This window comes from Miniopterus schreibersii (assembly GCF_964146895.1).
Source record: "Miniopterus schreibersii genome assembly, chromosome: 14".
In the NCBI taxonomy this organism is placed as follows: Eukaryota; Metazoa; Chordata; class Mammalia; order Chiroptera; family Miniopteridae; genus Miniopterus; species Miniopterus schreibersii.
In genome coordinates, this window is record NC_138114.1 from 28,280,690 (window position 1) to 28,299,507 (window position 18,818).

The following is an 18,818-nucleotide window of genomic DNA, read 5'->3' on the forward strand; positions in this document are numbered from 1 at the left end:
CTGCTCTTTTTCATTTGTTGAGGTCTCTCTTAATATGTCTTTAGTAAGGCACTTACCAAGTTACAAATAACAAATTATTAGGCAAATAAAGGAGAATTTGGCAGTCATGCAGAATGACAGGTGCTCTATTTTTATTATTTTATTTACACACATTTTCTATGGTAAGTTGTCTTGTATATAATTTTATCTCTTTGTTTAGACTGCAAGGTTTTCAAGGTTCCAACCCTTCCCTACTATTTATTTAATAATTTCCTCTGGAATTCCCGTAATTTGGTACACACAAACAATTTCATAAGCAGTTATTTTAGTGTTGAGGGTATTGTTCACACACCAAGCCCTCTTCTAAACATTTCCCAATCTACCTTATGTTGGAAGGACAGTTATATTCCCATTTTTACATAAGGAAACTATAAGTTAGAGGAGTTAGTTAACATACTGTGTTACACAGCCAGGGAGTGTTAACATCAGGATTTGAATTTTTGTTCATGTGACCCTAAAAACCACTTTATTAACCTCTGTGTCACTTAACTTGGATCACTTTGCTTAGTTGATTAATTACCAAGCATATTTTTAAACTTATTTTTTGTTCCTGTGGATGACTCAAAAATTCTGTTAGATCATCATAATTTGAATCAGCGATTTTTAACCGGTGTGCTGTAAGAATTTTTAAAACATGCAGTACCTGAGTATTTAGTCAGGGGCACTGACCTCATTTTCCTTAGATTGTCAAATAAAAAAATGACAACAGCGAACACAACAATAGCCATCTGATGAGAATGAATCAAAACTATACCTATTTTTTGTCAGATATGCAAAAAATATAAGGTAGGATGTCCAAAAAAATGTATACACACACTTTGAATAAATATAAAGGCAATATTTATTAAAATACATTTCATTTTCAAAATTGAGCTATGAGCTGTTTCAGTGCATATATGTCTTTTGGGGACACACTGTATTTTTTCACTAATTACTAAAGTCCCTCAGAACTTTAGTAATTAGTTTATGTGCCATGAATGAAAAAGGCTGAAAATCACTGGTTTAAGTAAGACACATGCCTATTGGATTATCTTATACTGAATTTCTTTTCCGCATGTTATATTCTTTGGGGGTACATTTAAAATACTGTAGTCTGTGGCCCTCCTTTCCACAAATGCCCATTTGACAATTTACCGCCTGTAATGTGTTTGGAGTAACAGTAGTTCACTTATTTAAAGGTTATGTCCTGGTAACTTCAGACTTCTAGATCATGGTTCAAAAATAAGAAATGGATGAAAAGAAACTAGAAACAAAAAGAGTAATCCTTTTAGTTTTAACATTTCTGGAAGTCATTATTTAAGGGTGAGCTTGAAGTTTAATACCATGTAATTATTTGGCAAGGGAATAAGCCCAGATACCAACCACAATGAACACACCCACAATTCAATATTGCATTGTTTTTCTTTAATTATTATGTATAGAAAAAATGATTTTGAGTATACCTGATTACATTAGATATGTTATTTACCTAAGTGGTAACAAATAATAGGATTTTCAGTGGTATTAAGATCTATTTCTTAACAACAAGAATCTATTATAATGTATTTTCCATTGAAAATTTTTAATTGTTGTAGTAGACATTAAAGATTTTGCCTTAAGTTATATAGAAAATTCACAATTGTGAATGAAATTATCCAAAAATGGAAGACTATCAATAAATGCTATGCTATAGTTATTTAAATATAGCAATCTATCTCTTTTAAAAAATTTCAGTGACTATATTCCAGGACCAAGGAAAAATTACGAATTATGGCCTGGAGGAGTCATCTGGAACTAAAATTATAGCCTCACAGGTGTTTATACTTATATAGACCTACAAAAAACTACACACATAAACATATGCATCAATAAAATAAAACCATAATAAATATTCTGAAACAAATTTACAACTAAAACTGAGTTGCTTCTTCTCCTTTCTAAAAGTATATAATAAATTTCTGTAAAAATGACAAGAAATCTGGTGTCCAGATGCATGTTCCTATTGTTAAGTATAAAATCTCCCCTTGACAGCTGGTGACTGCAAATGAGTGTAGGAAGCAGATGATGGCAATACGTTGTCTTCGTATGGAAATCCTCATAGCAGCCAGCTTCTCTAACCATTCATGTTACAGTCCATCACCCAGTGGGCTTCCAAACATGACAGGAAGACTTCTTCAAGAAATTTCTCTTTTTCTGAATTACAACTAAATGCCATGCAAACATTCAGTAGTTCTCATAGGAGCATCGTTATAGCTGCCAGGGTCTCTGTTGAAATTTAGGTCTGACGGGAAATCTACACTCTTACCCTCACTCTCCAGGCTATTCTTTGACAATAGAACTTACTTATATCACACAGACAGAGTGTACTCTGACTTTATTTTTCTTGAACTGTTTTGGTTTTGAGTGAATAAAGAATAGACTGTGTGCTTGCATGTGTGTGTGTGTGCACATGTGTGTTTTAATATATACTGCAAATAGGGTTACCTGGGCACTATTGGGCTGTGAGTTCACTGAATGTGCTTTCTTCTGATGTCAGACTTATGAGGAAATATGATATGAGCCCAGATCTCACTTCCAGGCTGGAAGTCTAGCAGACTTCCCTTTAGCTGTTAACTTCATTTCCAGTTTTCTGCACCTTCCTCCATCTATAAATGAGAGAGTGTTATATCATCTACAAAACAAGGATATTGGACCCGAAAGGACCTAGTTCAAACAAGTACTGGTTCTCCCCAAATTAAGTGTTCCGTTTTAGTTCAACAAGTAACAAATAATGAGTCAAAGCAAGAAATGTAGGCTCTTTGAGGACAAGGGCAACTTCATGTACTTTCCATAAAGTGCCTCAGCACTGAGTAACATACTCTGCATGTCCTCTTGGGAGGTTCATTCCTACTTGTTTGCCTCTTAATGTAGTGCTGGAGACACAGTGAATACATAGACGGGAAACCAAAAGTCTACCTATCACTTTCTTTGCTGTGTTACATCTTCAACAAACTAAGCTGAACTCTCTCAAGTATCCAAATTTCACCACAAGAAAATGTGAAAGTAGATTAACATTTTAAAGACACAATAGTGATCATTTGAATCATATAAAAAAGAATACATATCTCTACATATTTGAAAGTCTGTCTGACTCTAGTTGCTCAGAAAAGGACTTTGGGCTCAATAAATTTTTGCTGGCTTAATTTTTATTTAATTAGCTGATGATGGCAATTATGTAATAAAGCAAATTAATGACACAAAGCTTACCCCCTGGAAGATTATATAATGTACATGTGAAGAACTTTTGAATGTTTTTTATTTAGGCTGCAACTGAAAGAATCAAGTGATCACAGTTGATCTAGCCTTTTTTAGACTCTCCGTGTCCCATGCTTCTGTATCATCCTGTGTACAACACAGCCAAGAGGACAGATGATTTGAAAATACAATAAGAATTATGTCAACTGTAAAATACCTACTAACTTCCCTACATAGCTTTGATGAAACATAAATATATATATATATATGTGATTCTTCTAGCCTACTAACAGCTGGATACAACAATGTACAAAAAATGCTTGTAGAGTAACAGAATATAGCAATATAGGAACTATTTTTTAAACAGCATGTAAGCTGATACTTAAAATAGAAAACTCTTGAAATAGTATAATACAATCATAAAGACACAAAGCATATTAAATGAACTAAATATATAGTATAGTAAGGTAAATTTGAGTGGAAGTCTTTAGTAAGTATAGGTATGGCTCTTCTGAGTTGTGCCCAGAACAAAGATTTCTTGCTGAGTGCTGAATGTATTAAGGGTTGAAAACAGAAAAAAACAAACTCATATACATTTAATTCTAAAGAGTGATAATTAATCTTTATAATGATTACTCAGATGACTACAAGATCCCAAAGTGCCTTGAGAAATTTAAAGAGAGAAGTAAACGCCTTAGTTTCATTTCTGAGTTAACTGTATTTTGTTGAATGCTAATATTTGATGACTAGCGAACCATGGAGAATGTTTAATGCTGCAAACATTTATCATTGGTCACCTCTCACAAGAAAATGTGCTATGTGATTGGGGGAAAATATAAATAAGACAATTCTCTTTCAAGTTGCTTAGCATTTATTAGCGGGGCTAAGTAAACATGCAACTGTTTTATACATCTGTGATAGTAATAATTTAAAATATTCTTTTAAATAGGATTAGAAGGTCGGATATTGATAAATCATTTTTGGGTCACTAACTTTACAAGATATTCTTAAAGAGAGATTTAATTAGGTTTCAAAGAAATCAAAAGTAATCTTCACTGACTCCCTATTGCTTTCGGAATTAATTATAGATTTTCCCACTTGTGTCCAAAAGCATTTTATATCACGACCCATGCTATCTCCCATTATCTGCCAAGACAGCTATGTACATGCCGAATAAAATAGAATTTAGATTTCTATTTTCTCACCACAGCCTGTGCTGTCCTGGCAGTAGGACTTTGTGCTCTAGAACCTCACTCACACCACTAAAAGTTCTTACCCTCTTTCCAGGTTTAAGTCAATGTCCACCACCTTCAATCTTATTCTGATACCTCGGTTTCCCTTTCAGAGCTGTAATGATACTTTGCTTGACTCCCTCTTTCAAGGTACCGAGTATGCAAGTTGAAAACAGTATAATATAAAGCTCTGTATAAATACTGATTTTCCTTCTCTCCTCTCTTCTTTTCTTGACTCTTCAAATATTTGATAAGTGACCACATGTATCAAGCTGTTTGCTTGGTAGGTATCCTCAAGAGACTTAGCATCTAAGGGCAGAGAGAAATAAGTAAATTAATGTTCACAGTATAGAAAAATATGGACCATGACAGACAATGCAAAGGAGGTAAGGAGAAGGGGCAAAGAAATTAAGTTTAAAAAATAGAGTTGCCTGGCTGGGCATGGCTCAGTGGTTGAATGTCGGCCTAGGATCCAGGAGACTGCAGTTGATTCCCGGCCAGGGCACAGGCCCGGGTTGCGGGCTCCATTCCCACTCGCGGGCGTGCAGGAGGCAGCCGATCAATGACTCTATCATTGATGTTTCTATCTCTCTCTCCCTCTCCCTTCCTCTCTCTGAAATCAGTAAAGATATATTAAAAAGAAAAAAAGTTGTGAAACATAAAGCCCTTCAAAAAATCAAGAACTAACGTACAGCTGGACAAAAGAATGTGTTTGAATGAATGCTGGAAGATGAGCCTACAGAGAACGAAAGATTATGAACTGCCGTGAGTGATGAGCTAATGTCTGTGAGCCCTGTGAAGCTGTGGTTCCCATGGCAAGGTTGTATACACAGGATTAGATGCACAGCATAGGAAGACCATCATGGCATCGCTGGGAGTCAGATTAGCGAGCAAGGTTAGGTTGGAAAGAGTTCAGTTAGAAGGTTTTGGAAGAAAATTAAGAAAGAGATGGTGAGGGCCTAACTAGAATGTGGGTGGAAAGAATGAGAGAGACATAACTAGACTGAATCCCATATACCTGCCCTGGGAAACTGCATTACCATGCTCACGAAGAGAGAGTGAAGACGTGCGGAAAAGCAAAGATTTAGGGGGAACATGTAGTGCTGAGACACTACATGTAGGGGGATACCTTTAGTAAGCGGTTGAATGCACAAGCCTGCAACAAGGTTGTTACGTAAACAGGCTCCCGGAAGGACCCAGTGAGGGCTGAAAGGAGCCTGATTCCAGTGCGCGGCATTCTTTCCACTGTGAGGCTGATCTGCTCACACGGAGGGCTATCTTTTTCTATTTCGTATTTCAAGAGTTGAAGGCTTTTTAAAAATTCTCACAAAGAGAATTAGGCAATATGGTGGACCTACTCAGAGAGGTAGCTTTGGAATTGTAGTTGTGAGAATAGCTTTTAGAGTAGTCCTTTGTTCAAATCTGACCCTCTTTTTTACCCAAAAACAGGAAACAGTATTTAAACTCTTGGAGAGTTATGCTGTTTATTTTAAAAATAGAAACTTTTAAATTTTATTTTTTTCACTAAAATTTTTTTATTTTTTTTTATTGTTCAAAATATTATTGATGTCTCCTTTTTTCCCCAGTGACTCCTCCCCCCCACACCCACTCCCCCCTCCTGGCCTTCACCACACTATTGTCTGTGTCCATAGGTTATGCATACATTCCTATAAATTTTTTGGTTAATCCCTGCCCCCCACCCCACCCCCACTTTCCCTCTGACATTCATCAGTCTGTTCCATGCTTCCATGTCACTGAATCTATTTTGTTCATCAGTTTATTATACTAAAATTTTTTAATGTTGACATTATTGCAAATGTATAATAAGAATAACTGATTACCAGATCCACTGTCACATACAATAAGCTCTAAAATTGATAAGTAGTATCACCCACATGTTCTTTGGCTTCTTCAGCATCATGATAATCTTTCATGTCTAGTTCTTTCAGTCCAGTTTTGTCAGGGTGAGATAGGTTGAAAATGTGAGCAGCTGCACCGTGTCAGAACTTGTTGGTGTCTTCCAGCAAATAGCTTTGTTTTACTTGTTTCTTAGAATCTTGTTCTATCCCTTAAATGAATTTCCAGTGTCACACTGTAATAGCCCCTATTTTTCTTTCATTCTCTAAGAAATTAGTCATAATATGTCAAATTCTGAGAAACATTTTGAAGAATTCCTTCTGTTCTTAGTTCTCTGCAGTACAGAGAGATTTTAGACTATAATGATGTGCTTAGTACATATATTTTGAGGGTGTCTTTTAAATTATTTATAAATTATGTTATTGCCCAAATAATTTGTCTAATAGGCCCAAACACATCTTTATATGTATGTCTACCTCACTTCATAACAAGCTCTTTTACATTTCCAATAATATAACTTGATATTGCAGAATCACTAATAATAAACACATAAATTGGAATTTATTTAAACTCATGTTACTACAACATACATGTTCAAAATTATATTCAATATTATGGAAATGCCATACAATTTATATTACTAAAAATAGAATTATTACATTTGGCTCATATTTAAGTAAGCAAGGAATAAACTTCTTTATAGAGCTGGTGATAAGATCAATAAGGGTAGGAACTGTCTTTGTGGTGGTGTTCGCCATTGAATTGGTAAATACAATTTCCAGTAACTTTTTAAGAGAACAGATGGATGAATGAATGAATAACAGGACATACAAAGGATCTTGGAACTGCATGAGCCAAGTTTTCAAAACTAGTGCCATCATCTGACTTTTTAACTTTCTTGTATATGGATGATTTCTCAGATAATCAGATAAAAGATAGACATTGCATTGCAATTAATTGAGACTCTATAGATAATGGGTCAATCAATTAGTTTTCTATTGCTGGATAACAAATTATCAAAAACTTAGTGGTTAAAAACAACAACCATTTATTAGTTCACAATTCTACACATCAAAAGTCCAGCAGAGTGCAGCCGGATTCTCTCTGCAGGTTTCACAAAGCCTGTATTAAGGTTTTGGGCAAGCTGGGCTCATATCTGCAGGCTCTGGGGAGGAATCCTCTGCCAAGCACATTTAACTTGTTGGTAGAATTCAGCTCCTTGAAGTTCTAGGCCTGAAGTCCCCCTTTTCTTTCTGGCTGTCAGCTGGGCATCCCTTTCATTTCCTAGACCCTGCTTTTAGGTCATTGTCTTGTGGCCCCCTCCATCTGGGCCACAAAGAATTTCCCTCACATCAAATCTCTCTCATGTTTCAGATCTCATTAACTTCCTTAACTGCAGCCAGCCAGAGAAAGCTCTGCCTGAAGGGGGTCATGTGATTGGGTTAGCCCTACACAGATAATCTCTCTATTTTAAGTTTAACTGAAAAATGACCTTAGTTACATCTGGAAAATCCTTTTTGCCATGTGATATAATATAATCAAGAAAGAAAACCTGGGGTAGAAATCATGGGAGCCATGTTAGAATTTTGTCTATTACAATCAAGGTTGTCAATATAACAAACATTGTTGCTATACATAATTTAATTTAGATGTAAAGATAACTAACATTAACCGACCAATGATTTTTCCAAGGATCTTTTTTATTTGCAAATATGTTCTCATAGTAATTATAACAGGTTGTTTCACGATTAGCTATGAATCCACACTTAGGTATAGCATATATTGACTTAAATATAAAATAGCTTTTTTGTATTATAATGGATTTTATGGATTTATGTTTAATGACTGCTATTTTTTTTTATGAAAATAGCTTTTTATTTTTTTGCCAGTAAAATTATGAACTTATATTCAACTATAAAGATAAGCTCTAACCCAATATCTTTGACAATTAAAAAGAGATATACACATTCCATTTGTATAATACAACCTACTGGATCCATAGTTCTAAATATGAATATGTATTCACAAACTCACAGATAAACTGTGGCTTAAGTTATGTCGCAGGCTGGGTGCCTGGAACACATGGTTTTATTCTATATGGAATATGCAGAATAGTTTGTTCTCCAAGTACCGCGGCTCCTTGAGATGTATCTTATTAAGACCAGACAAGTGCTCAGATCGTATGTTACTTAATACAAAGGTGGTGGCAGGGTAAACAGTGTTGAAAAACAGCCCCTGATGCATGTTGTATTGAGTATGGGACTTTTTTTTGTTTGCTTGTTTATTTGAGAAAATATTGACTATGGACCTTCTGTAAGCCCCTATAGTCAACCTCTTGGATTAGGCTGTAGACTCAATTAAAGTAGGCAAAGGAACAAACTCCTATTTTTGTAACCTAGAAAATATAAAAGCAAAATACATTCTATTGTAAGCCACATACTTAAAGAAAAAACAAACTAGAAGGAAACATAAATTCATTATATTCGACAGCAGGACTAAATAGCTATTCCTTGGTTTAATTCATTACTATGTGAGTGTAATTTAAAAAAACACAGCACCTGCTGTAGAATCAGAGTGTGTTGAGTGGACTTCAACCTGTCTCTTAATTAATATATTTCAAAAAATGGAGTCCTATACATTGTCAGGAAATTTGAGAATTTTTTCCAAAAATTCTCAGTTTTTCCCCCAAAATTCTCATTTTTCCCCCCAAAATTTTCAATTGTTTTCCCTTCCTTTTCTCTTTCCTTTTTTCTCAAATTTTGATATGAGAATTTATATACTTGGGAGATTTTTCAGACAATTAAAATTAGTTGCAGATGAGTGTTATTGAAGACTAAAGTAACCCAAGAGGCTTTGATTGTTCTTATAGACCTAGGAGAAAAATATATATTATCTGTACATATCATATTCCTGAGTATAGAAGAGCCTATAGGCTGGTAGCGTGGTACAGAGGAAGATCCGCGGCACAGGGAGTGCAGACTCAGTTCTGTGAATCAGCTTTGTGTGACTTTTGGCAAGTTACCTAAATATGATGAAGTATGATGGCGCTTTGACATTTACTTAAATGCTCAAGTACCTCAGACACTTGATTTGTTTAGAACATTATCAGGCTTCTTAATTAAGATAAACTTGTCTCATTTTGTGAAAGCACTGGACATCTAAGATTTAAATTTAACTTAAAATTTTCCATTATTTCAAAAACAGTCAATGATTTTGATCTGTTGCTATTAAATTACATGACAGCCCCACTGGAAGTTAGTATAAATTACTAAGGAACTTTTAAACAATCTAATATTATTTAAGTTAATTACAGTATAAATATCAAAACACAAACAACAAATATGATCCACAGGTAAGAAAGGAACAAATATACTCACGGTCTGAACTCTGAGAATCTGATAGTATATCCACAAATTTTTATTTGTGTTTAATTTTTTAAAAATATGTTTTTATTGATTTCCAAGAGAGGAAGGGAGAGAGAGAGAGAGAGAAACATCAATGATGAGAGAGTGATTGATGGGCTGCCCCCTGCACGCCCCCGACTGGGGATCAAGCCCGTAACCCGGGCATGTACCCTGACGGGGAATGGAACGTGACCTCCTGGCCCATGGGGTAATGCTCGAGCACTGAGCCACACCAGCAGGACTGTGTCTAATTTTTTAATGTCAAAGTTTTGTTGTGCGTTTTTTTTTTAAGTCTTATTACCTTGATATTAAAGACATTAGATGCTTTAAATTCAAGTTATGCAGTATTTAGTAGACAAATACTGGACCAAGTTAACAACCAAAACCGGCACTTCAGTATCTACTTAGGCTTTTACCCCAAGGAGTGGAAGTCCCCATTGAAAAGAAAGGAGTTTCATGTTAAATTTATTTGTTTATTTTACTTCTCTTTCCAGGCAGCAGAGGAATTTGTTCACGCGATGGTTTCCTGCTCCACTGAGGCTCGTTAACAGTCCACCTGATTCTTCTTAGCTCTTAGAGGTGACCTGATCGCTGCCTTCATAACAGGAACATGAGAGGCCAAGTGTCCAGCTCTTTGGCTGTCTTTTGGCAGATAATGTAGGTAAGAAAAAACACAACACAATATCAACAAAACTTCAAGAAATAAAGATGGTTCACTTTGCATTTGATTCGTTACGTCATGTTACCAAAATCGCCCTGACTTTTTCAAAAGTGTATTCACAATATCCAGTAAGATGCAATAGTAAAACAGTTCAATTAATACAACTTTACAAAGGATAAACTTCATTTATTTAGATGTGATTTAAAAAATTCCAAAGAAAATAATTACGTTATCCTTAATAGCTTTAATGTCTGAATTCACTGGGTATGTTAAAATATATTTACTCACATTTGATTGCTAGTAATTGTTCTAGCCATAATGTATATGGACAAAAGATCAATAAGCAATTAAAAAGCATTATCCATATATTATTTTAATATAAATTATCTAAATTAAAAATAGATTACCGTACTTTATTTAATTGAATATAATTAACATACAATAATTGCTTTTTACAAAGTTTGCAGGCTATAAAAATATGCTCAGGTAGGAAACACAAAAAGTGAATTTTGTAATTTGGCATATAATCAAGAATGAACTAATTATATAATTCCACTTGTAAAATACACAATTCCTCATATACTCATTACAAGAATAATCATTGTTGAGCGCTGGGAAATAAAAAAGATATATTAACTCATTAGATTAATTGCTTCTTCCTATCCCTTAGTAATACAGTGGAGTAAGGGAAGCTCCTGATCCAAAGTATTTTTAAATATATTCGCACTTTAAATGGAATCACTTCAAAAGTTTATCTCAGCAACAAAACACTGACAAATAAAATGTACAACTTCAACTTACAGGCACCATGAAATATTAGGACTGAATTTACTGGGTTGCCTGAAATAATGCACGAGGCTTATGAACCGAAGTTCTCAAGACGCCGTCTGTCAGGTAACAAAAGACAGTGTTTCCTGAGGGATGAGGGATGGTAAACAAATGAGGTGAGTTTTATCGTTACCCAACCGAATCATAAGTAATTGAGGTAAGCCCTGGGTTTCCCCAGCTAGCTGCCATGAGAGAGTTTTCAGGCTGAGGCAAAGGGGGGAACCCAGGCAAATCCAGGCGAACTCCTTAAGGTGATGAACCAGAGCCCAGAGCCTGGGAAGGGCCAGCCAACTAGAGTTTGTTCAGCAAACAGAGGAGAAAGCATGTAAAGTGGTCAAGTTCCAGAGACTTCAGAGGCCTCCTCGGGTGTTTAGCTACAAACTGATTAACACATTTATTAAATGAAACTACCCAAGGTTGTGGAAAGAACAACCAAAAAGAAATAGAAGTAACATTTCTAGGAGATGCAGAACCTGGAATAGTTCCTATTCCCAACAGTTACTGATTCACAGGCACCGGGAAGAGTGTAAAGAAGTGTCTTGCCTCGGTAGGGCGCATACTTAGCCCATCACAGAGAACAATGCCAGTTTTGCCTTAAACATTTTAGAAGCACGATTCTAAAGGAAAACTGGCATAACTGTATTCAAAAACAAAGACTGTGAATATCTATAGGAATTCAAAAATATTCAGCAACCAATAAGGTAAATTCCCAATGACTAGCATCCTATTAAAAATTACTAGACTGCAAGTAAAGAAGTAAACCCATGAAAGGAAAACATTAGTCAATCAAAATTAACACATAACTGACACAGATGATAGAATTATCAGACAGTCACATGAAAACCCTTATTATAACTGCATTTCATGGTCAAGACAGACCATATTCTGTGCCCTAAAACAAACTTCTATGAAATGAAAAAGATTTAAGCTCATAGAAACGGTCCTACCATTAAATAGTGGCACTAAATTATGAATCAATAACTGAAAGACCTCTGGAAGATCTCCCAAATTTGGTAATTAAATAACACAACTTAAATAACTCATTTACTAAAAAGACCAAAGAATAAATTAGAAAATATGTTTGCATGTAATGAGAATGAAAACATGGCATATTAAAATGTGTGTGATGCTACTAACATGATATTTTGGAGGCAAATTTTAGTGCTAAATGTCAATACTAGGAAAGAAGGGTCTTAAATCAATAACCTTAGATTCCACCACCAAGGAACCAAAGAAAGATGAGCAAGTTAAAACCAAGATAAGTAAGAGAAAGTCAGTAATGAAGATCAAAGTGGAAATCGATTACATGTAAAACAAAAAGAGGAGAGAAAATCAGTGTCACCAAATGGAGATTATTTGAGAAGATACATAAAATTGATAAACCTCTACCTAGTTTGATCAGGAAAACAGATATGACACACTTAACTAATATCAGGAATGAGCATGGTGATACCACTAGAAAATATACTGACATCATCAGGCTAGTAGGGGAATATTATAAAAATTTTATCCCAATACATTTAAAACACAAAATTTGTAAATGCCTCAAAAGATACAAACTACCCAGCTCACTTAAAAAGAAACAAGTAAACCGAGTACACTATGTCTACTAAAGATATTGAATTTGTTCAAACAAACTCTTGATATTGATTGCCTTATTAATAAAATCTATCAAATATTTAAAGAAGAAGCAATACCAATTCTAGAAAACCTTATGGGAAACTTAAAAGTGGATACTTTCCAACTAATTTTATGAGCCTAGCATTACCCTAATGCTAAAAGCAGACAAAGACATTACAAGTGAGAGATGTTTATACCAATACACCATTGTAACATCAAAAGACCAAAACAAATTGTTAGTTACTCATGTGCAACAGTACATAAAAGAAATGATGCATCATATTCAAGTGGAATCTATCCAATGAATGCAAGGTTGGTTAAGCAATTAAGTGAAAATCAATGTTATTCACTATATCAACAAACAAAATCACCTCATCATCTCAATCAACTCCAAAAGCTAATTAAATAAAATCCAGAGTCTGTTATTGATAAAAACAAAAACAAAAACAAAAAGACTCTCATCAAAATAAAGAATAGAATGGAACTGCTTCAAATTGATAATGGACCAAAAAATAGCTACAACTAATACATTTAATGAATGGTAAAAGATTGAATGATCCCCCCCCCCCAATATCAGAAAGAATATAAAGATATATGCTCCTGCCACTTCTATTCAGTATTTCCCTGGATGTTCTAGCCAATGCAATATGGAAATGATGAGAAATAAAAAGTCCACATTGAAAAGAAGTAAAACTGACTTTTTGTGAAATGATCATCTACCTATATAGCGATTAAGATGCAGCCTGCAATGAAGTTACTAGAACGAATGCATTTAGTCCAGTTGTAAGATACAGGATCCCTATACTCTTATCAACTGTATGCCTATATACAAGTAACAACTAATTAAATATTAAAATTTTAAAAAGACTATGAATAGCATCGATAATGTAAACTAGGGATAAAAGTAACAAAATATGTAAAAGAAATATGTACTAAGAATATAAATTATTGCTGAAAGTAAAGATGACTTAAAAAGTTGGAGACCACATTCACAGATTGGAAGAGAAAACACTGTGAAGTTGTGTGTCTTCCCAAAATTGAATAAACTGAATCCCATTCAAAAAGACCATCATGAATTTATGGTAAAAATCTACAAAATGATTCTATTATTTTCAACAGAAATTCAGAACGCCTGGATGAGCAAAATATTTTAAATGATTATAAATAATCAAGGCAGTGTGGAACTAACAAAAAAGAGACAAATAAATCAGTGAAACAGAATAGAGAGTCCTGAAATAGACTCACATAAATATGGACAACTCATGTTTAACAGTGGTTTAAAGCAACTCAGGATAGAAGGAATTAGTCTTTGAATAAGTGGTGCTGGAAAAAATGGCTATAGGAAAATTCCATAAACAAAAAATTAACCTTAATGCATCCCTCACATTTTTTATATAAAATGTAACTCAATCTGGATCATATGCCTAAATATAAAACTTAAAGCAATACATATTTTTAAGACGACTAAGAACAAGCCTTTTATGACCTTGAGTAAGGCAAAAATTTCTTAGAACCAACAATAAAACATGATCCACCAAAGAAATTTACAAACTGGACTTCATCAAATTAAAAACTTCCTTTTGAAAGATACTGTTAAGCAAATGAAAAGATAAGCCACAGAAGAATATAAGAGCCTAGGAAAAGTATTTGAAAATCATGTATCTGATATAGAACTTGTATTCATAGTATCTTATCAAAACTAAATAATAAATTAAAAATAAGCAAAATATTTGAAGAGACATTTAACTGAGCACATATGGGTGGCACATCAGCACATGAAAGGATGCTGAACACATTTTTGTTAAGGAAATGCAAAATAAAACCACAATGGAATACATACCGATTAGGATCACTAAAATTAACACTCATTATGCCAGTTTTGAGGAGCACGCGGGTGAACTGGACTGTTCACACAGTGCTGATGGGATGGGCAGAGGCGCATGTAAGATCTGCACATCAGTTCACAGTCTTACCTGTGACAGAACCGTCAGAGCCTGAGTGTCCTGCAGTGCGTGAAGAAACACAGTGCATTGAATTCCTGGAGCGGAGCGGGGTGCTCTTCGCAGTGAATGGGAATGTACTATTGATGCATGATTCTCAAAGTGATTATTTGAATCAAAGAAACTAAGCAGAAAAAAATGACATATTTTATAGCCCCATTCTTAAAATCCTAGACCAGCCGCATTGCTCTGTATTGGCGGAAGCAGGCGAGGGGGAGCGGGGCAGGAGGGGGGATTGCAGAGGCCTGGGGAGACCGGCACCCGCGATGGGTCTGTTACGCGTCTTGACTGTCGTGATGGTTTCTCAGATATATGCAGATGTGAAAACTTACTAAATTGGTACTTTAACAATATCTAGCTTACTTTAAGGTCTTTTGTATTTCAATAAAGCTGTTGAAATAGAAATTTTAAAAAATGGAACAGAATTTTAAAATATCCCAATTCAAAGGAAGCTCAGAATCCATTGAGCACAACACTTTCCTGTGGCAGGTGAGGAAAGCAGGCTCAGAGAGGAAAACAACTGCAACAAAAACACCTGACTGTGTTCCTCTTCCCTGACACAAAATGTCATAGTTTCCCTGCAGTAGTGTAGTCATCATTCTAAAGAATCTTTTTCCTCTTGAATTAAACCAGAAATGCTTTCTCCTAACAGATACATTGTCAGCTCCATATTAGCTTATATTATCCTGTAGATGCACTTCTGTCAAAGTCCTTACCATACATAACATTTTTGTTTTTATTATTTTTTGGAAATAGAGACCAATTTAATCATCCATGTTAAGAGGTAATCCTGCTTGTGTTTATAAGGTAAGAGTTATAGTAGCAGTAGCAGAAAAGTTCACTTGTTATCCATCAATGTAATTTTCCAAATAGATATTTCCCCTGGGTACTCCCCTCAGAAACACACTGTTCCTGCTGCCAACGCTACTAGGGAATGTGGTGGCACAAACTCCTTTTGTCAAACTTCCTGGAAGCACCAGATAGGAATTACTTTGGAATTTGCAGACCATGAGGTCTCTATCACAACTGCTCAGCTCTGCCGTTAGGGTGCCAAAGCAGCCAGATACATGAAAACAAGTGTCTGTGTTCCAATAAAACCTTATTTGTAAAACTCATAGAGGGCAAGATTTGGCCTGTGGGCGGCCTTTTGCTGACCTCTGCTCTAAACTGTGAAGAACTAAATAAAAATAAGTTTTCAAGGTTTAAACTCAGGGAGTGTTTGCCTACTAATGATAAGGGTGATGAGAGCATTGGCGATATTAACATCACCTACACCTTTCTGAGCTCTACAGTGAGAGATCTAAATATGTTGGCCCCTACATTCATAATAACAACTTTATGAATTAAATGATACTACTCTTATTTTACAAATAAAGAAACTGACCTCACAGAAGTTTAGTAACTTGCCAAAATCAGTATAATAATCAATAGAGGGGAAAATTTAAAAAACAGGCTTTTCTGGCTATTAACAACCAAGCTCTAAGTTAAACTATTGATAACAAACTCACTTAAAGGAATGTCTTTGTTTCTGGAACACTTTGGGCATTTGGTCCCTCATATTAATCCTCTCATGAAATGGAGTGGAGAGTTGAGTAGCATCCAATCTTATTAATAAAAATAATGACGGGACACACTAAGCCAAAAGTGACCTCACACTTAATAGACTATGAGTGCGTTATCTAAATAACTCTGCAGACTATTTTCACTTTGGCTTCTTCATATCACTTCAATAAAGGATCAGGATTAAAAGTGTGATTGTTAATAATAATACCTTTGGTATTGCATCACACAGGTTATCTAATTGAATCAACTCTCAAGAAGTGCGTGGGCTAAGCATTATATCAGGGCTCATGACTGTTTAGAGTATGCTTTGATAAAGCAGAAACAGGACTGAGAACAGCGTGAGAGACCTAGGCAGCACCTAGCAATAGGGGCCCGGGTGTTAGAGATTCCAAAATCAAGGGCATCCACTGTAGAAGAAAATAGCAACAGGCAAAGAGGATTATCTAAGAAAATCAAGTGAGGCTGTATAAAGTGAAGAGTTTCCTGTGGTCACACACAAGCTGAGAGTAAGGAACCCGGGCAATCAAGTTGTGATGGAGTTTAACATGGAGTGATGTTAAAATAGCAACAATAAATGATGAAAGTTGTTGGTGAGGCAAAATTTCTTTGATCTAGTAACTCATTACAAAATTCCTTCTTGGGCAAAACAGGTGTTAGAAGCAGGCAGTTTCTAAACTCTAATATAAATTTAAAGCAATGATTTTCTATTTATAGACGGTGTACATTGCTGATACAGTAGGTGGTCTGACACGGCTGAAGTAGGAGTGAAATAATAAAACTAACACATAGAACTGACAGTCTGTATTCTCACGGAAATGCCTTCCATAGTGGAAGGGACACTGTATTTTTCAAAATTTTATTCCCTGCCTCTAGCACAGTGTCTGACATGTAGTAAACACTTAAATTTTTGATGAATGAATCAGAATGAATGGAAGGATAGTTGGTTGGTTCTAGAAGTGAGTAAAGGTGAATAAATGTAACCTGTCAGACATTCAAACAAAAGGATTGGGAGGGAGTTTGGATATCCTTATGTTAAATTGTTTCATTTAACAGATAAATAAATTGTGCCTTAGAATGATCAGGATTCAAGTTCCAAGTTGATCCGTGAAGTAGCCCTGTCATCTTGTGAGTACTTTTGTTCCTTGTGATATGTAAGATAGTGAGATACAATGTTTCTAAGTTTGAGAAAGAGCCATTATAGTTACAGTAAATATTATTTAATTGCTATAAAAAGTACATTGCTAATGGCTATTATTATAGATTATGATAAAAATAATTTCAACTTAATTACTTTAATTTTGTGCAATTATACTCACCCCTGTGACAATCTCTGTGTAGGGTTTTTATAACTTGATTCATTGTCAAATAACCTGACCACGCCTCTAAAACCTGACATATGAAAGCCTATATTATTTAAAACCTTTGAAAAAATAAATTACACAAAATTACCTAAGTGAAAGAAAAACCTTCCAATTGTACACGAATTCCTTCAGGTATAGTGCTTTTTTAGCAACTCGGTGATGGTATTCCAAAACTGAAGACAGCTTCCCCTTTCATTACACAAAAGCATATGTGGAAACTGCATTCCTATACAGACTTAAGCATTTGACACAAGTGAGAAATAGAGAAATATGACTTCAACATAAAGCAATTTATGCCTTAATTTTTAAAAGTGACATTTAAAAAATCTATTCCATTTTAATAGTTTAAATGCTTTTGTTATTAATTTCTTGGGCAATAATCACTTTAATGCTTAATTGAATCAAACTTAGGGATGAGTTCCTTAACTAGAAGTTCTTTATTGTCCAGTGGATCATAAAATATGTGGTTGTTATCTATCCATCTGATTTTACTGCCGCAGTGTAATCCCTGGCACTTGTAAGGTTCCTGAAGACAGTGAGACAGATGTGGAAGTGGCCCTCTGCTCCATTTTCCCCCATCTAAGTCACTATCGTCCCACATCTAATCTCTGCCACTAGGGAAGAGAAATATCTTAAAATAGTTTATTCTATTATGTATTTGTATTTTTTAAATAAATGCTTCAGAAAGATTTTCTGGATGGATGGACGGACGGATGGATGGACAGACGGACAGGTGGGTGGGTGGATGGATGGATGGATGGGTGGATGGATGGATGGGTGGGTGGATGGATGGGTGGATGGAGGGATGGGTGGGTGGGTGGATGGATGAGTGGGTGGATGGGTGGATGGGTGGATGGATGGATGGGTGGGAAGGGAAGTTAGAAATTTCCCTTTCCAAACTTACGAACATCCTTGTAAATGGCCAAGCAAAAGCTTGAGTGGCGTCTAAAGATGATTCTCTTCAAGAACATATGCCTTACTCTTTGATAGCTGAACACATTAATCGTCAGACCTGGGCTAATTTCTTAAATGTAATTGTG

The 18,818-nt window shown here is 35.2% G+C and overlaps 1 protein-coding gene across 2 annotated transcripts in view; it reads left to right on the top strand.

The window, feature by feature from the left end:
- Window positions 1-18,498, top strand: part of ZWINT (ZW10 interacting kinetochore protein) — a 37,281-nt gene extending 18,783 nt beyond the window's left edge. Inside the window, exons 8-11 of one of the 2 annotated variants that reach the window (XM_081158423.1) lie at window positions 10,240-10,406; window positions 11,210-11,300; window positions 17,491-17,542; window positions 18,463-18,497. In XM_081158423.1, coding sequence (XP_081014549.1) covers window positions 10,240-10,293 — 54 coding nt within the window. In that variant the 3' untranslated portion in view covers window positions 10,294-10,406; window positions 11,210-11,300; window positions 17,491-17,542; window positions 18,463-18,497. Of the gene's footprint in view, window positions 1-10,239; window positions 10,407-11,209; window positions 11,301-17,490; window positions 17,543-18,462 lie in introns of both variants that reach the window. The other variant, XM_081158426.1, reaches the window with a different exon arrangement.
- The last annotated feature ends 320 nt before the right edge of the window (window positions 18,499-18,818 follow it).